Consider the following 20678-nt stretch of genomic DNA (forward strand, 5'->3'; position numbering starts at 1 on the left):
TTGATTTGATTGTTAATAATAATTAATAAAAATTTCTTTTAAATTATTAATAATTTCATTGCAAATCTATTAATTATTAATCATTTTTGCTGCCACGTTAAAATTTTGCATTATTAATCAATAGTTTTGGACCGTTTGTGCAAGTCATATTTGGGACATTCTATTTTTAACGTATGCTATGCACTATCTTTTTCGTAGAACAAAGACGGATTGATGTGGTTTATTGAAATTAAAGTGAGATAGAAACATTTAAATACCACTTCCAATTGACATTTCTGTTGACATTTGGGTTGTGGAACGCATAGTGGGTGCATGTTTTAAAAATAGATCAGTAGAAGGAATCATGTTAAGCGTCCTCGACAAATTTTAGTAGTGAACCAAAATGGATTGGGTGATATCGGATGAACTGTCCCTTACCGTGGGACACGTCGTTGGTTGGGTATGTGCCGGTGCTATGATCGTTGGGGGTGTCATCCCTTATGTACCCCAATATCGTCAAATAAAACGAGAAAGAAACGCAGAAGGATTTTCTTTGCTCGTTTGCCTGACCCTTCTGGTAGCGAATACATTAAGAATTTTGTTTTGGTGAGTACAAAAATGGGGTTAAAAATGGTTGTTTCATGGTTTTTATACTCAGGTTTGGAAGACACTTTGAATATCCACTACTTATACAGAGCATCATTATGAACATCACAATGTTTGCTATGATACACTTGTGTGTTCACATCCGTAACATCAATCAATTATCCCAAGCACACCAAAGGCTCTTCACAGGTATTTTTTTAAGCTTTAATAAAATGGTTTTGTGCTATTTTTCTTTGATTAATAGTAATTGCTTTCTTCCTCTTATACATTTACATGTATAACATTTCTTTAGTATTTTTAGCAAGTTAGATTTATTTCTTTTTTTTACACGCTTTGTATCTTGTGTTTGATAAAAATAAAACTTTTGGGGTCATAATTTTATTTATTTTTTTATATATGTGTATTTCTCTTGGAGTTTATTTTTTATTGAACACATTTAACTTTAAATTTACTACATGTACATATTTGATTTTGGCAGCTACTCCAAAAGAGGTGGTCAGATTGCTTCAGTCCAAACCCAAAACACGCTCTACACACAGTATCTGTGGTAAATTAGCTTGCACGAGGCGCTTTTTAAATTTTTTTTGGGTCATTTTTATTTTGGGACATTTCCTTTGCTTTTGTAAACTATCTCTATTTCTTTCTACATCTTTGTTATTTCTAGTTTGGTTTAAACTTTAAATTGATAACCTTTGGTCTTGTTTATCATTGTTTTGCACTAAATTCAAACATTCCTTTTTTTAATAAAAATCGAATTAAAACCAGCTTTAAATGTTTTAAACATTTTAAATCACTTTCATATAATTTAAGATTTTATAGAAATTAAATTGATTTAGAAACTTTGTTTTTGTTAGATTTAAAAATGCGAGATTTTTGGAATTGGTCAGATTTTCAATCATATCTCGATTGTATGATGGTGTTCTCAATTGTAGCATCAGTTCTCATGTACATTTTCATGGGCTATATGATATTTGTGGAAACAGTTGGGTTCATAGCTGTATTTACTGAAGCAATGCTTGGCCTTCCACAGTTGATAAAAAATTTTAAGAATAAATCCACTGAAGGAATGAGGTGAGTCATAGTCGATTTACAATATCTTTATTAAGCTACTATTTAATGTGGGTGAGCGCTATCTTATCGGTGAGATTACAAGTTTATTTGGGTTTAATTGTTTGGTGTTATGGTATATATGGGTGATATGTAAAAATTGTTTTATTAGGAAATTGTATTACAAAATAATTAATCCTTTTAGGATGACTATCATTTTTTAAAAATAGGATGAATCAATAACGTGATGAATTGCTTTTAGCTACTGTAATGGGTTTGGTCTTAAAATCGCTTTAGGTGGGAGAAATCAATTCCAAATGTTACGAAGGTTAATCTATTTTTATCATGTACAATATCAACATGGAAATGATTTTTCTTTTGTCCTTGTAGTGTTATATATGGTTTTATGTTTTATATCATATAACAAATATCAATATACAAATTCTACTTGAAGATAATAATTATATGTACTGTTATAAAAAGAATCAGAAAAAAAACTAAATGTACAGAAGAAAATTAAATTCTGTATTCAGTGCCAAAGCAAATCAATCAAATTTTTACCCTTAGTTTATCCACCAATTTTATAAGGCGATATCTTCGTTGTCTTTAGAGATAGTGGAATATTGAATACATCACTAGAAACCCTGATCTTATCCTGTTCTGCCAATATAATTATATCAACAGTGGAAAAAATAAAGGACGTCGCTGTGTACCGAATAACCACAAAATTATCAAACTTCAACCGCGTGTGTAGCCGTTATGAAACCGAATTAACAAAAACCTTTATCAACTTGAAAAGAACATCCTTTGAGCTATCTAAATCCGGGTTTTGTCTGGTCAATATCTATCGGCGTCGGCCAAAAAAACACACCTAATAAACAACCCTACACATAGAATCGCTAGATTGACCTTTTTCAATACAACTCTTTTATTTGGTAGGAACAAAAAACTGAAGCAGTTTTAATCAGATTTTAAAATCACTTCTTTTTGTAAAAACAAAAAACGCGCTTTTGGAGCGGGTTAAATTAATTTTTTATATGAAAAGGATAAAACTCTTGGACCATATACGCTCAGCGGCATAAAAAACGCATCACCTAAAATGATGACCAGTTTCAAACTGCAATAACTTTTGAACGTATTGCTCGATTTGCCCTATGCCAATATTTCTGTACGTGCCTTCCTCATTTTGGTATATCTTCAATTTCAGCTAATGCGTATTTTCCTCCTACACTTTGAAGCTGGCTGTGTGGTGCACCGACAAACGATATTAATTTTAAACATAAGGAGCTTGTAGTCTTGTTTGTTCTGATCACTTCTGTTTATTGTTCAAGTTGCTATTGTTGTTAACACCACAACAAAAGCTCTAAAAGATAACGGAACTTGTTCGGCAGCGACATCTGAAATTAAAGCAAGTTATAGATGTGGATGAAATGTACTGGAGTGTATTAAACTGTGACAAGTAAATCAATCAAAATGTTAATAACGGGTATTTTCTCCCCTCATCCTTCGAATCAGGTTCTTCATTTTAAGAATCTGGTTCCACTCTCCTTTTAGCGCTATTCTCGTCTCCTTATCATATCCCACATGTGTTGCCACTCCATTTTGCTGATATCCAAATCATCCAGGTATTGGGACACTATGCGGGCTGTATGGGATCGTGCATTATCGTGCATGAACAAGAATTTGTCACCAATAAATGGGCCGAAGGAAACCACGTGTTCAGCCAAAATTACTTCAATATTCCGAGCCGCGTTTAGATTGCCTTTTATAAAATAAAGCTTCGTACATGCTTCGAAGCAGATTCATCCTCAAATCATTACAGATCTTCTCCAAACTCTCTCTCGACCATCTCGTGAGTACAAGCCGAACTTCGCTTCGTCTGAGAACAGTACGTTTCACCACTCTGTATTGGTCCACTGAACATGATCTCGTACAAATTGTAATCGAGCAACACGATGTTCTCGAAGCAACTGTGGACCAGTTGCTGATCTCTGTGATCTCAACCCCACTTCTTCAAATCTCCCTACTGTGTGTTCATTCACGTTCACCCGACGCACTTGCTCCAGACGAGTTCTTATCTCAACTGCTGTGGTTTGTCGATTTCGTAACACAGTCGTTACAATGTATCAATAAAGGTATTTTTATTATATAGCAACAGTCAACGACGTTAACGGCACTAAAATCACTGAAATGTTTTCGTCAATTTCCATAACTAGCTTTAATTTCTTATGGCGTTGCCGTAGAAGCTGATTTATCCTTTAGAGCTTGTAACTTTGGTGTTAACAACAATAGACACTTGAACAAAAAACAGAAGTAACAGAAGAACCAACAAGACTATAAGCTCCTTATGTTTAAAATTAATATCTTTTGTCGGTGCACCCCACAGCAAGCTTCAAAGTGTGGGAAGAAAACACGCATTAGCGTTATTCACCATTGCTGAAATATTGGTAAAGGGTAGACTTTTCAAATAAATAAAACCTTATTCAAATCGAGCAATACGTTCAAAAATTATTGCACTTTGAAACTTGTCATCATTTTAGGTGATGCGTTTTTTATGCCGCTTAGAATGTGTACGAAATTTTCCACTGTTTCCGATTTTAACTGTCACAGTAGATATCTCAATTACTGTTGGAGATTTGATAAAATGTTATAGAAGGAGCGTTGCTCCACACTTATCATTCTATTAATTTAATTAAATTTGAATCAATTTCATTATGTATTATAAAACTATAAAGAAATTGTATTTACAATGATATATCACTTGCCATAGTTATGTAATCAATTATAAATACAAATTGATAGTTTGTATAGCAAATAAATATACTTAAATCATAGCTTTGCATGCCAGGTTTAAAATTAAAAATAAAAACGTTTTTTTTTTCGTTTAAAGTGTATTTTAGACTGTGTAGAATTAGAACCCATTGACAGAAAGAATTGCGGAACGTTTTTCTATCTCAAAACTTCATTTTTGGCAATCCATCTACTATAGTCGAAAATTCCAAGCTATCTGTAACCTCTTTGTGTTTCCTTTTTACTCGATTATATACAGTATGCGTCATAAGTAACCCCCTCCTGTCTATTTTGAAACCGTCTACACCGGAATTTATAAAACCTTTTGTTGAACATAACACTAAACACAGAATCGTTACCAACTCACTTACCGTTTTGTCGCCCCCGACGTTTAGACGTGCACAAACACAACATCGCAAAAAAAAAAGAATTCGAACAGATTTGGTGGCATTAGCAATCTGCCGACCCTTTTCTTCTTCTACAGCGTCGCCTCTTCACATGGTTCCTAAGAAAGATTCCTAAAACGGCTATCACTCATATCTTCATTTACAACAATTGTTTGAGAGGTTAAGTTCTTGCAATATTAATATTCAACCAACAAAATGTGTTTTTTGAGTTAAAACTTTAAATTTCCTAAGGCGTATTTCTACAGAAGGCATTTGCCCTTCAACTGAATTTCCAAAACCAACCACGCCTTCTTAGGAATGATAAGTTTTTATCACAGATTTTTGCCAAACATTTTAGCTCCTTCCCATCCTTTATCAAAAACACTTTATTCACAAAAACTTAAATCATTCACTTTCTGGACACATCATCACGACATTTCTTTCATTACAGCCAAAGAACTTTTATCAAAATCCGTCACTCTTGCACACCCATCACCACAAGCTACTCTTTCACTGACGACAGACTCCTCAAGTAAAGGCATGGGAGCAATTTTATCACAGACTATAGACAATAAAACACAATTTTTAGTATTTTTTTCTCAAACATTTTCTTCAAGCTAAATAAATTATTCAACTTTTGATAGAGAATTGTTAGCAATTTTGCACTAGTAACAAATTCTTTAAACATTTTTTGCATGGACATCACTAATCATCATAATTTTTTTTACCACAGAAGAAACTCCACGTCGGACACGATATCTTAGTTACATAACATAATACACATCAGATATCAGGTACATTAAAGATGAATCAAATATTGTAGCGGACACGTTCTGCGGAACAAATATTGATTCTGTAAATTCACAGTACCCTCACACATAAACTTAAAAAAACGCACAAACTACTACTATCCGTGCAAAAAGTCAAGGCCTCACTTTAGAGATCGATATCTTAGCAACCGCTCGATAAAAAAAAATGCGACAAAGTTTGTTGTAATCACTGAACATTTCTATGTAACATATGTTAATTTGAAAATTTTCGGATTCACGGTTTTCTTTTTATCGCGAGTTAAATGAAAAAAGCACCCGATTTTTTACGGTACCGGCAACTTTGTCAACTTTGCGATTCTTTTCTCAAAAACTATCGTATGAAAAGTTTAAATTTTGAACAGGTGGTAATGTGTTCTTAATGAGTGGCATATTTTATTTTTTCGATATTCCATACAGTTTCGCGGAAAATCGCGGTTTAGTAAGACGCCGTTATGTCGAAAACGGCTGGGTAGATTTTCTCGCGGATTTGACCAAAATATGTCAAATAATGTCGGATTCCGTTATCAGTTTTTCAAAATTAGAGCTCCCTAATTTTTGAAGAGCGATTTAATGAAATTGCAAATTAAAGAGAAACTGAAATAAGCTCTGTGGGGTGACGGGGATTCCGTTCAATTGGAACAGATGGTGCATCTCAGACAGAACGTCGCGCCTTATTTCTTTATGTAAATAAAATAAAGACGCGACGTACTGTCTGTTCCGATTGCACGGAACCTTCCTCTCCCCGCATGGCTTATTTCTGTTTCTCTTTAATTTGTAACAAAGTGAAAAAATTTAATGGCTATGGTTGCAAATGCTTCTACTCCTTTCAGGCAAATACTCTTTTGATCCAACCCTCTAATTCAACAATTTAGAAGAAATTTTCCTCACATCTTCACTATAGCAGATGTGTATAAACCGATTATTGATAATTTTGATAAATTTAAAATATGACTAAATTATTTTCTATTGGTTCTAATCAAAAAAATTTTCATTCTTTCCCTTAAACTATTCTCCATTGAAACTAAATCCACCAAACTCTTAAAAATTTTACCACCACATTTCTCCTCAAGTAAAATTTGTATATTGATATGTGTTGTATGATATAAAATATAATAATCAGATATCCTGGATACACAAAAAAGGTAATTTTTCTTTTAAAATTTCTTTCTCGTATTAGTATTACAATGGTTTTCTTTTGGACCTGCGGAGATATCTTCAAAACGGTCTACTTCAAAGTACGCGAAGCTCCAATACAATTTTGGATTTGTGGAAGTATTCAAGTAGCGATCGATATTTTTATTCTTTTGCAAGTTTACTGTTATCGAAGTAACACCGAGCCTGTTAAACGGGGTCCTCATCGAGGAGATTGAGTAGTTATTATTTGGACGCATGATTGTAGCGTGAAAGAGGGCAAAGTCGATGAAGAACAAAACGACTCCAAACAAATAGAACATCAGCAATCGGAAAAAGAACAACAACAATGTAATGGTAACGATAAACAACCGATTATCGTTCCCGTTAACGGCGAATCCTGCAAATTCGCCGTTCGTAGTAATAGTTATGATGTAAAAAATACGACACCTTCGTCATCGTCTTCGAGTAATAGTGTGGTTTCGGAAATTTCCGTTAAAAATGGAAATAATAATTCGATTAATAAAGAAGTGATTAACGCTGACGTTCACGTTGGCGATTATATATGTCTTCGAGATGGTTTGCAGGATTCTTTAGAAGATGTGATTGTAGGCGGTAACGCAAATGGTAATTGTGATCGTACGATTGAGTCTGTTGAGCTCGACGTACCAAGATTCAGTAAGTTTAAGCGGAGTTCTAATAAAATTAATGTACTGATCCATAGGCACACATTATGACAAATCGCTTTTTCGGCTCGGATTTTTAAAATTATTTTGCGCGCGAGCTGCACAAAATATGTATTAGTACAATTCCGTAATGATTTTATTTTCATTTCTTATACATAATATTGAAAAAAAATTATAACTAGCAATAATAGAAAGTTCCTTTTACATTCCTAAAATTATCGCATATCATTAGAGCTCAACATTCCAAAACATGCATTGAATTTGTATTAAATCTACAATAAGGGTGTTTTGTAAAAACACCTTGTATTAATTATTTGAAATTTTTGTTTTAAATTAAATTCAATATTTTGTATAAGAAGAAATGAAAAGTAATTAAAAGTTTTTTCTGATTAAACAATGATCCTAAGTAATAATCTTCCAAATAATATTTGTACATATCTATATGTATATTAGACCGCATTTAATTTCTTGGTACATTAGATTAGTAAATAAAACGTAAATCATTAAATTTATTAGGTAAGTGTTAAAAAATGTGGTATGTGGCCATGTGCCTTACCAAAAATTTTGTGAAATATAAAAAAATCGTAAATAATTATTAATGTAATTAACTGTTTAGAAAAGAAATGAAATTGCAACAGAAAAAGTAATATATAAATTAATTATTGAATTAAAATTTTCCCTTCTTAAAATATTTTATAACAATTTATTTTTGTTTATTAATTTTAAGAAAGTAAGTTTAATTTTATCGTTTTCTGTGATGTAGCGGGACGCAGTATCGAGAATTTAACAATCTGTACCTAACGAACGTGACGATACAAATTTGAACTAGTCTTGATATCAATATTTTTATAAGTGATACGTAATATTATTAATTATATTCACTATTATCTCGCCTCAGTTAATCGTCAACAACTTTATAATTTTATAGTCAATTTATAATTTTTAAGGGTAATTTTTAAGTCTAATTGTGCACAAAGTTAACAAAAATGAGCTTTTGTCGGTATAAGCTTAATTATCTAAATTGCTTTTAAATGGTATAATCCCAGAAAATGTAACCTGTTCCACAAAATGAGTAAGAAATAAATAAAAATAAGATTACAAGATTTAATTGTAAAAACAAAGAGAAATTATAAAAATAAAACAGGATTTTTGAGCTTTTACCAACTTTAACTAATTTATAATCTTCCAAATAATTAAAACATTACCAGCATTTTAATTGAAAACGTAACAATTGTACCTAATTTTCGAATCTTTTGTAGTATATTATAAAAAAAATAAATAAAATTTTAAAATTTCTAAATATCTCTTTTCAACATGTTACCTTCCGACATTCTTCTCTCATTCTGATCATAAAAACTGTAATGAATGAGAAATATCTTAGACAATAATTGTTGATGTATAATTTATACCATGTTCTTCATGAACATTTAAGTGTCAAAAATGGATTCTTTTCTAAGATATTCCTTTGCACGAATCATTATATCTTGAATTTCTACTCAACTTATATTTTGTAGTATTTTTTTTCAGTGGGTAACTTAGAAATGGAATGAGAGAGCTGGTTAAATTAGACTAAATACTTAATATATATAAAAGCTGAAAACGATGATTGGAGGCAATTGTAGGTAATAAGTTATTTACAAAAAAAGCACAGATATCTTTCTCTTCTAAAACTACGTCTGTTCCTTGCCGTATTCTTCACTTCCTCCTCTCTTGCACACTATCTCCTCCACTCCATCCTCCCATTTTCGTTACTCCACTCTGGGAAATCTCTTTTCTGGCATTCTGACTAGGTCCATACCAGCTCAGCTGTTTGTTTTCTATTTCAGTTGCCAGCAGTATTTGTTCTAAATCGTCTCTTATAGTTTTATTTCTAATTCGAACTATTCTTGTCTTCCCCGCAATCTTTCTTAAACATTTCATTTCAGCTGCTGTTATTTTTTATTTGTGTTTATCTCTCATCACCCATGTTTCAGCTCCATAACTGAGGGTCGGTGTATAGATAGTTTTATAAATCCTTAATTTTGCATTTGTTCTTATTTTTTTCTTGCCCAGAATTGTGTTATGCATTTGGTAATATACTTTGAGATCTAACAAGATGATATATTTCTTGTCCGGTGAAAAGGAGATTAGAAATCTGTTGGCAAATTCTTAGCCTTAGATTATATAGGCTCATTCTGGATATTACTTCGAATTTATCATCTTTAATTAGGTTCATCATCTGTGTATGAACCCCTCATCCATTTCCAGTTAGAAACTGGAAATGGATGAGGGGTTCTCAGTCCCGTAGAATAGTTCATTTTCGAGTTGTCTTCCATTTTTGGCAGTTAAACAAATTTCTAAGATTATAGAAAGTACGCACTTTCGGTTATATATACCATATTAATTTGTGAGCCCAAACCTTGGTTCCATAAAACATTAATATTTTTTTATTGAAGTGTTTCTACAATCTGCCCAACAGGCAATAAGTGTTTGTGTTGATAATAGAACCTTAAAAGTCATATAGAGTCTCACACCAGTGAGTAACAAGTAAGTATAAATTTAGTGCCTGTATTTATCTTTCCATTAGAACTAGATCGGACGGCAATAGACGTTGCAGTATTTAGATGGAAACATTATAGCGCACAAACAATCGTTCACTGTACCGTAAGCTTAACTAATAGATCACTTCTTTTATGGTCTGTAGTGAGATGTCACGTTGAATGGACTCAGTGAAGACGTAGAAATGCGCATCAACGATGGCTTGCAGAACTTTGTTTTGAAAACGCTGGAGGAATGCTATGTTGAAGGCACAGGCGGTAGTATCTCCTATAGTTGAATAGCGTACGTCCACAATATTTTGTTATTTTAAGGTTTTAGTTTTATACCTAGTTGCTTGCGTTTAGAGAAAATACCTTTTTTCCACAAAAGGCGTCTTTCGACATGCATATCTACGTATTTGGCATCGTCTACTTGTGGTAGTGGACTTTTAGTAATAGTCACAGGAGCGTAAATTTTTCTACGCGTACCTAGTGAAGGTGACATGTTCGGATTTAAGTTTATTGACTCAGATTCGCCACGTTTTCATTCACCCCTGAATTATGTTAAAATTTTATTGCAAATTACTAGAGGCAGATATTGCGTCAGTGTAAGTATGTATAGTCAGTCTACCGACAGGAGACTACGACAACGAGAGGATGATATCTCGGACAGACCACAGCAACACACTTCTCCATCCGTGAAGCACTAGAAGTATATATGTATATATATAAGTATTTATCACCGTCATATGTTGCAAAAGTAGTACTTTTTGTTGTTGGCAGATATGACTTAGGTATACAGTAGATACATTAATGGATCACGCTACCTTGAAACACTTGGTAGCACGTGGTGTATATAGATTGGAATATTCACTACCTTGTTTCATAACAATGTGCCTGCTTGTCAGATATGGTTTCAGCAGTACAACAGATAGTGTGGATGGGGAAGCTGCCTTTTTAGTTTGACTTGTAAGTCTCTATGTCACACTTTATCAAAGACTTGAGATGTATCGAGGAAAGCTGAAGCCCAATATCTTTTACTATTTACATTATTATTAATTTGGTTGATTAGTCTGTGAACTTGCTCTATTTTTCAATCTTTGTTGCGAAAGCCAAATAGATGATTCAAAATTATTTCTCTATCTTTTATTACTATATTGAGTTTCATGGCATACAGTTGTTCGAAAACCTTGGAAAGCATATGTAGCAAGCTTATGAGTCTATACGAGGTGATCTCTTCTAGCTTTTTTCTTGGTTTATGAATCATAATGATTTGAGCAACTTTCCAGGTGACAGGGAAATAGCTTATTCGTAGAATCGCATTAAATGTGAAAATTCATATTGTGACATTTTTTGGATACTTTCTGTAAAGTTTTTGCAGCAATAAGGTCAAATTTTTACTGATAAATTTTTAATATTTATTGTTTCATTGTGACCTGTTTTATTTTAATAGTTGTGAACTTGCAGTTAGGCAGTTCTATAGGAAATGGTGCGCTCAAGGAACTAGTTATGGCAGTTTCATCGCCGGTAAATAGCTAAGACAGAAAAGGTTTAAATATGTTCTCTAGATGTTTTGAGAAAATCTTGGCATTATCTTTATCATTTCTGAACCAGAAGTTATTGTCATCTTTAATTGCGGGGATGTGCCGTTGCTTTTTTTTTTAATTTGTCATGTAGGTTTGCAAAGCTAGTAATTCAAAGCATTCTGTTGGTGTAAGATTTTCATTTCTTTAGTCACTTAATTTAATTTTCTTTTGTTTTCGGGTTTTCTTTTGTCTGGCTTATTGCCATTTCTTTCTCCATCTATCTGCAATTTTCTTTTTTAAAATTTTCCTCTTATAGTTCTACGTTCAATGATTAACCCAGCGAGATCAAATTTTTCTCTGAATGCATCCCAATTGTCTTTTTGTTATGTGAGGTTGGTTGTTTTTTTTTTATTAGAATCTATGAATGAAAAGATTGAAAAACAAACCACGGCCAGTTTCTACTTTACGTTTTCTTATGTCGATTCCTTTAATAATGCAGAAGTTAATAATATCAGGGCCATCTATTTCTATCATACATAGAAAATATATTGTACATTGGTTTTAGCTAATAGATATTTGCTGTAGATTGTTTGCTTTCATTGCTTTGACTAATTCTCTTCCTTTTAGTGTTGTTAATCGTGAACCCCATATCGAGCGTTTAGCGTTATAATCGCCTCCTGTATAAAACTTCTTGCCCAATGTTGAAGAATACAAAATAGTGTTTCTTTTTGTTATGTTTCGGTGGACAGTATATGGCTGAGAGTATTGAATGATATTAGTAGCTGCTTTGTTACTGGGATGTTTTGTATGATATAATTCATATTTTGTAATTCTTAAGTAGTTTTTATTTCCAAAATGAGTTTCAGAAATCATTATGATGTCAACATTTTGTTCATTAATATTTTTAGTTCTTTAAAGTATTGTGCATCAAGACCATTGGCGTTTCAAGGAGCTATCTTATATTTCGGTTGTATTGCCAATTAGCTAGTTTGCTGATGGCGGTGATAAGTAGGTTTAACATTGTTCCCATTTGCTCCATGAGTTTGGTAGGCATTTTTTTCAAGCTAAGCCAAGTTGTTGATAGGTAGGATGTTGGCTGGTATCGTTTCATTATCGAGTGCTTGGGTATATGATAGTCAGTCCTGGTTGAATTTGTCGCACTGAGATGGGTTGGACTTGATGCATGTTATTTCTCTTTTCACGTAATGCATAATTCATAAAACGCTGTCAAAAGACTGAAGAATTATATAGATATTGGTTTGGATAATATCCCTGCGGAACTTTTTAAGAAAGGTGGGGACACTTTACGTAGTTGGTATTAATTTTTCTCTATGACCTCTGAAGACCAAATGTGAGCTGCTAAAAAACTTCTTTACAATTGCAAAGAATCTTTCTAAAAATCTTGTTCAATTTGAATTTGGGCCAAAGAGTTTGTCCCTTACTAAACTACCCCACTCAAGTTTCATTACCTACATCGTCATAATCTTTTAAAGCTTTTATATATAAAAATAAAAACATTACTAATTATCCGATTCATTACATTACAGTAATTTTTGATCTTTACTTAATTCCACAACCCTTGCATTCTAATCCAACCTCAATTTTCAATTAAACCACACACAAATTAAGTTTTATCTTCCCTCCACACCTCATCAATCAATCAATCATCATCAGGCAAAGGCCGATTTTCCAGTAAACGGCTTTCCCATTCAATTTTCATTTCGGTGGCGTCGCGACGCACTCAGACTGTGACCGAACGTGTAGAATCGATCGTTTTCAGTACGGTTTCGTCGCGGGATTGGCCGACGACAACAAACGTCAAGTACCTCCTTTACTGGTTGTTTCCAAAGGGAATTTCCAAGTACCCCGGGATCTTTATAAAGAAAAGCCGGCGAACGGAAATGATGTGAAAGTTGTCTTTACGTCGGTTGTTAATGTCAGTCGGTATTAAACCGAGGTTGTGTATGTGACAGAACGAACATCATCCGTCCGCAAGGATGTGGCGAGATCAAAGAGATAGACGAAGAAGCTTTTAAATGGGATCTTACGGTTATTAAGAAAATTAAAGACCTTTTTTAATTAATGAACGTGGAGTTCTAGTTTTAACCGTTTTTTTTACGGGAGGTAAGATTTAAAATTTTTTTTTTTTGACATATTGTAAGATATTTAAATTTTTTTAATAAATTTTCTTTCATTTTCTAAGTAAAGTCACGTACCGTTTAAATGTTACTTAATACTTACACAAACTGGCACAAATATACGCTAGAAGTGAAAGTTGAAAAGCAATCTTCATTTTAAATTAACCACTATTAATGGTTTTTGTGGTTTTATGTAACGTTTAAATTAAATGCTTATAAATTTATTTTTTAATCATTCCTTTTTCAGATTCCCAACCTAATTTAACTTTCCAATTTTCAATCCTTGATGATATCTGAAGAACCCACCAATAAACCAATCCAAGTAAAATGAACTTTCTTTCCACTCCGTTTTTTTGAAACATCTAAATTTGTTACAGTGGTTTTGTTTTCGTTGGTTAAAAGAAATGTCATCTCGTCCTAAAGATAAAGTAACAGCAATATTTCGAAAACTTTTTGCGAGATCCTCCACCAAAAACGGTGAAGGTCCCAGTAGACAACGCGAACCAAATAATGGTTCCCCAGCTAGAAGACTTTTACGTGGATGTAGAGATACTGTTTCTCCAGCTGCATCTTCAGGAAGTCCTTCGTTAACTTCTGCGAAATCGTCTAGATCAAAAACGTTGGAAGATCCACCATCGAGTAAAACCGTACGAGCACGACGTCTTATGAAAGAGTACAAAGATTTGCAGAGGATACAAAATTCTCGTCCAGATCCAGTGTTTTCCGTTGAACTTGTCGATGATAACTTATTCGAGTGGCACGTGAGGTTATTACGGGTTGATCCAGAAAGTGATTTGTACAACGATATGACTGAATTGGGAATAACATCGATACTTCTTCATTTAATATTTCCGGAAAACTTTCCTTTTGCACCACCTTTTATGAGAGTAATATCGCCGCGTATAGAGAAAGGATTTGTAATGGAAGGTGGAGCGATTTGTATGGAGTTGTTGACGCCAAGAGGATGGGCAAGTGCGTATACTGTGGAAGCGGTCATCATGCAATTTGCGGCTAGTGTCGTGAAAGGACAGGGTCGTATACAGAGAAAAGCTAAGGGTCAGAAAGTGTTCAGTAGACGGACTGCTGAAGAAAGTTTCAGATCTTTGGTGAAAACGCATGAGAAGTACGGTTGGGTTACACCATCTCTTGCGGACGGATAAAAAAAAATAGTTTTAAATTTTAAAGTTTAAAAAAGTCTGTAGTTCTTTTTTAAATGAATAAATCTCAACAAAGAAAAAGAAAACGAACGACTGATTGACAACAAAAATTATGAATCCGGTCCTGTTTTATATTTTAAGAATATTATACTCGTGTATTCGCGTAAGTGTTTATATGGATGTTAATCGGTGTTCTTATTACCCATTTTTGGTAGTCCATGAAATCACCATAAAGTTTTTACAATTTTATTTGAAATGTATCACGTAATTTACACAACAATGATAACTTTCTAATAGAATTGTAGGAACTATAAATAAGTTGTTGCATACGTATACTATTCAAGTAAAAATAAAAAGCATCCGTTCATTTTAACCCCATAAATACAAAAAAGAATGTACAGAGTTTGTTATATTTTGTAGGAAAATGTTTTTTGATATGAAGAGTGCATTAAAACCAAAAAAAATGTCAAAACAATACTTTTTGGCTTATATTTGCAGGATGATCTATGTAATATTTTTATAATACGTTAAAACCTCGATATAACGAAATCCAACTCGGGTTATTCCCCAAGTTGCTCTATTTTATGTTTATATATAAAGTCGGGATATCTATTACCCGAGTTGTTTATACGATGAGTAAATCAAGGATGGTAGTTCTAGGTTTAATTATTATTCAGCGATATGGATTGTTGTATATTTTTATTGAACTAAAACTAGAACTAGAAACATTTCGGTTTAGACGTCTTAAGAGACGCACCGCTAAACCCAAATGTTTCTAGTTCTAGCTCTAGTGTTAGTTCTTGTGTCAGTAGTAACTCTAGTTTAAGAAAACATTTATCCTTGCGAGCAAGGCGGTAGAATTTCCCAGAGTTGACAATTTTGTGTTGATACAACAAATCCAGCGCCTCGCCCGCAAACGACCTCGGCGATTTGAGACGAAATCGTTCCTTATATTTCTTGGTAAAGACACTATAAGAAAACATTTACCCTCACTCCGCCGAGGTCGCTTGCGGGCGAGGCGCTAGTTTTCGTAAATTAACACGAAATAGTCAGCTCTGAAGGTTGTAGGGCCTCGCCCGCAAGCGACCTTGGCGATTTGAGACGAAATCGTTCCTTATATACCTTGGTAAAGACATTAAGTTTGTTATAAGAAAACGTTTACCCTCACTCCGCCGAGGTCGCTTGCGGGGAGGCGCTAGTTTTCATGAATCAACATGAAATAGGCAACTCTGACGGTTCTAAGGTCTTGCCCGGAAGTGACCTCAGCGATTTGAGACGAAATCGTTCCTTATATACCTTGATAAAGACATTAAGTCTCTTATAAGAAAACATTTACCCTCACTTAGCCGAGGTCGCTTGCGGGCGAGGCGCTTGTTTTGTTGAATCAACACGAAATAGTCAGCTCTGAAGGTTGTAGGGCCTCGCCCGCAAGCGACCTCGGTGATTTGAGACGAAATCGTTCATTATATACTTTTATAAAGACATTAAGTCTCTTATAAGAAAACATTTACCCTCACTTCGCCGAGGTCGCTTGCGGGCGAGGCGCTAGTTTTGATGAATCAATACGATATAGTCAGCTCTGATTGTTCAAGGGCCTCGCTCGCAAGCGACCTTGGCGATTTGAGACGAAATCGTTCCTCATATACCTTGATAAAGACATTAAGTCTCTTATAAGAAAATATTTACCCTCACTTCGCCGAGGTCGCTTGCGGGTGAGGCGCTAGTTTTCATGAATCAACACGAAATAGTCAACTCTCAGCGTTCTAAGGTTTCGCCCGGAAGTGACCTCAGCGATTTGAGACGAAATCGTTCCTTATATACCTTGGTAAAGACATTAAGTTTGTTATAAGAAAACATTTATCCTCACTTCGCTGAGATCAATACGAAGTTGTTAGTTTTCCTCGCCCGCAAGCAACCTTCTTGGTCTAGAACTAACGCTAGAAATAGAACTAGAAACATTCCGGTTTAGCCATTCGTCTCTTAAGATTGAATGTTTCTAATGTCTCTTAACCCTAGATTATTGCACTGTTTTCTACGAACACGAAAAACACTAAGTACTTTCCACAAAAAATATTTATTATAAAAAAAAATAAAAATATCAATCCATTTCTTTGGTGCTTTAGCACAACAATAATGAGATGGTATTACACATTGTATAAATATCACCTCTGTGCTCACTACAACTAGCATATTTGCACTGTTTGCAGTGGTCATACGTGTTTTCCCACTTGGGGAGTAGAAACAAATTTTTCGTTTCTTGTTTTCAGGTTCAGATTTTTCATCGTTACCAGAAATCTGTAGGATATTATCTACAGTGTGTCCCATGATAGATGTTACAAGAGGTATAATGACTTAAAAAGATTTGAATTTTATTTTAAGGCTAAGGAATTAACCCCTGCTTGGTGTGAAGAGAATTTTAAGAATATTTTCATATTTTGAAAACAAAGGCGGCCTTGACACTGAATCGAAAACTATTTTTAGTTTAGGTAAAGTAATCTTTTTGTTCATGATTATTCAAAATGAGAAATTATGGTCCTATACAAAATTTCAGATCTACTTTGGTTGAATCATCACATTTCAGTTTAAATAACATAAATATTGTATAGTAATTGAAATGTGAATTAAAACTGAGGGATAATACAATTTATTTGTCAATATTTGCGACAACTTAAGTCATTTTTTTTCATGGCATTTTTCATTGTTCTTTTTTCTTCACTCTGATCTAATCTAAAATATGGTGTAAATCAATGTAGGTAGATCTTCCTGAAATGTTGCATAGTGCCATAATTTTTCATTCTGAACAACTTTCCTTAATAATATTTTGTCGTGCCATGAACAAAAAGCTTACTTTACCTGAACTAAAAATAGTTTTCGCTTCACTATCAAGCCCGAGTTGATTTTCCAAATATGAAAATATACGTAAAATTCTCTCTATACCCTGCAGGGCTTAATTCCTCAGCGTTAAAATAAAATTTTTTAAGTCATTATAGCTCTTGTGGCATCTATCCTGGGACACACTGTATATTTTAGCAAACATTGCAACGTAGGGTAAACGCACCAGTGTTTGACCGAGTCATATTATTTTTCTTGTAGATCCCTCTGCCCTTACATAAAATCATCAAAATATGATCAAATACACATCTGATTCATTTAAAGTTACTTATAAAATTTTAATTGAAACCTACATATAAAATATAACATCATAAAGTAATATTTTACACATTATTTTACATTATTTGACCAATAATCTTCTATTCTTTGACCTTAAAACCGTAAATGTTTGACCGATTCTTAATATAATATTCATTTTCATTATTTTTTCATACAATTTTGTTCATAAAAAAATGTTCTTGACTTAACTTTTCACCCAAATTTTGTGTTTTCCAACTGGGTTTTTGTAACAGGAAAACCCCTATCTGCTGAATGAAACAACCTTTCAAGCAGTAGTTTTTCTTCATCAGAATTTAAAAATGCTGGTGGGCCCATTTTCCTCTGCATTGGTGTTTGTCCTTTTCCTCTTTATAAATAAGAGTTAACTTTGGTACATTAAACATCTTTCCTGCTTTTTCATAAGATAAATCCCTACTTCTTGCATCGAGAGCCTCTTGAAGATCTTTTTCACTATATTTAAACTTAATCTTCGTTGTCATATTGGTACTGAAAAAAAGTTAACCTGATTATATATTTGCTAAATTTTCCATATAGATTTTCCATTTTTTGATAATAATTGACCACCATAAGAGTCAGTGTTTGACCAACCTTTTATCCTTTTAATTTTACAGATTGATTACTGCTTAAATGTGTTCAATTACTTTTATTGTTATAAAAAAGGTTTAAAAAAATAGAAAAGAACCAAACATTTACACTTATATTTATATTAGGCTTAAATATTTATAAAATTTAAAATCGGTTAAAAACTCAGTGTTTGACCCGTTTGTGTCCTATAAATGACCAAAAGAAGAATCAGTAATTGACCGCATATTTAAACTGATTGTATCTTTATTTTAACAAATAATTAATTAAATGATTAGATCACTGGCAAACAAAAAGAAAACATCATACATGCAAAAATGGCTGAATAGTACTACCTTGTTTGGGCGAATTTCTAAACATAAAAATTACCCTTTTTAGCATGATGTGAAAAAACCGACAGTTAGCGCGAAATTAAACAACAAGAACTCAAGAATGGTATGGTTGTGGACTTTTTGCGTAGTAGTGGGTGGAGCAGAGACTGGTGGCTATTTATGGATAGATTTTTTTTTAGATATTCCTTGGATCCTTATTTTTGACATTTTTTTTACAAAAACGGTCAAACACTGACCAACGGTCACTTGCTGGCGTTTTACCCTAAAGTGTTATTTTTCAATCTCTCTCTTATCCATGGTTCAGCCAGATAGCGACTCAAATCAATCATATATTAAATAGGTATTTAATGAATTTTTATTAGTTTTTAAACAATAAAATTTGTTTCATCATGAAACTCACTCAATTCTGATTCTATGTTATCTGCTTTCCAATCATTGTCACTGTCTTCAAAAGGTTCGAGATCACTTTCATTGCTGTTCAATATTTGTTGTACTTTATCTACTTCCTTTTGCGTCAATGGTTTTTCTTAAAGACATTTTTCTCTGAAATGTCAAGATTTATTTGAAAGCATTATCGTAAAACTGTTGCCCTGAAAATTTTTAAGTTCGTTATGGACACTACGTAAATACTGGACTTTCGTAAAATTTACGACTGAAGTTTAAAATAATCGCCGTAATCGTAGTAAGCTAAACACTCTAGAGAGTCTAGAGGCTGGTAATGAAGTGCTCAAAGACTTAAGTGCCGTAAAATTTACGAGTGTCTAGTAATCTAGAGTTAAGACGGCTAAACCCGAATGTTTCTAGGTCTAGTGTTAGTTCAAGTTTCAGTTGTTATTCAGCGTTAGATTCTTGTATATTTTTCATTGAACTAAAACTAGAACTAACAGTAGACTTAGAACTAGAGAGTCTCGGGTTTAGCTGAGGGTCTTTAAAGAACCCCAAGTGTTTCTAGTTCTAGGTCTAGTGTTAGTGCAACTTTTAGTTGTTATTCAACGTTAGATTGTTGTATATTTTTCATTGAACTAAAACTAGAGGTATAACTAGAAACATGCACTAACTAAAGAGATCCCTAACAAGATCTTTATTTTATACTATGAACCTTAAGTCTCAAACTAACAACACTAGAAAACACGAATAGAATTAATCATTTTCTAATTCAAAGTGTGAAATAGTAGTTGCCTACCCATACGTGACGTCACGAACGGTCCTTTTATTCACCTGTTTCTGGGATGTAGCAGTTCTCTTAGATTCTACCGTCCTTGGTATAAATATAAAGTCACGTAGATAGAACGCAAAGTTGTGTTTAACACTACCTTCCCCGTATTAATTCGTTATATCGAGATTTTACTGTAATTGCTTAAAAATGATTTAATTCATTAGAAATGGGTAAGTTAACAGGGTTTATAAAATTAAAAAATAAAATAAAATTGTTATATACACGAATAATTTCCATAATTTACACGTATCCAAGGTATGTTAAGGGTTAAGGCAGTTTTTGAAAGTGTTTTTGTACATTCCTAAATACGTACCTGCCTTAACTTAAGTTATAAAAAAAGAACGAGAAATAAATCAAATCAAAATGCTCAGGCACAATACTAATAAAATTAAAAAAGGAACTCGTTTCTGTGCGATTTTATATCCATAAATTTAAAATAAATTACCCTAACAGTATTATTAATATATTAATAATTACTAATCGTAATTAGATCTCGTCGTTACTACTTCTAAAACAATGTATATTTGGTGTGTTAAGTTTTCTAGTCTAAATTTCGTCTTCCAAAGGCCTCTATTATTATTTCGATAATGTAGTTTTATCAATCTT

The 20678-nt window shown here is 33.2% G+C and overlaps 2 protein-coding genes across 4 annotated transcripts; both read left to right on the forward strand.

Annotated features, from left to right (window-relative positions):
• The first annotated feature begins 299 nt into the window (after nt 1-299).
• Nucleotides 300-7221, forward strand: LOC111414035 (solute carrier family 66 member 2). Of its 2 annotated transcripts, XM_023045191.2 has the most exons (5): nt 300-585; nt 638-774; nt 1064-1132; nt 1440-1656; nt 6795-7221. In XM_023045191.2, the coding sequence occupies exons 1-5, from the start codon at nt 383-385 to the stop codon at nt 6985-6987; spliced, it is 819 nt and encodes a 272-aa protein (XP_022900959.1). In that variant the 5' UTR covers nt 300-382; the 3' UTR covers nt 6988-7221. The 2 variants fall into 2 exon arrangements, with proteins under 2 accessions (XP_022900959.1, XP_022900960.1); XM_023045192.2 differs by lacking the exon at nt 1064-1132.
• A 6049-nt stretch (nt 7222-13270) lies between these two features.
• On the forward strand, nt 13271-15008 carry LOC111414064 (ubiquitin-conjugating enzyme E2Q-like protein 1). Of its 2 annotated transcripts, XM_023045243.2 has the most exons (3): nt 13380-13600; nt 13862-13936; nt 13992-15008. In XM_023045243.2, exons 2-3 carry the CDS (start codon nt 13901-13903, stop codon nt 14772-14774), a joined length of 819 nt encoding a protein of 272 aa, XP_022901011.1. In that variant the 5' UTR covers nt 13380-13600; nt 13862-13900; the 3' UTR covers nt 14775-15008. The 2 variants fall into 2 exon arrangements, with proteins under 2 accessions (XP_022901013.1, XP_022901011.1); XM_023045245.2 differs by lacking the exon at nt 13862-13936 and having other exon boundaries at nt 13271-13600.
• Nucleotides 15009-20678: the final 5670 nt, after the last annotated feature.

Source organism: Onthophagus taurus, chromosome 6, assembly GCF_036711975.1.
Source record: "Onthophagus taurus isolate NC chromosome 6, IU_Otau_3.0, whole genome shotgun sequence".
In the NCBI taxonomy this organism is placed as follows: Eukaryota; Metazoa; Arthropoda; class Insecta; order Coleoptera; family Scarabaeidae; genus Onthophagus; species Onthophagus taurus.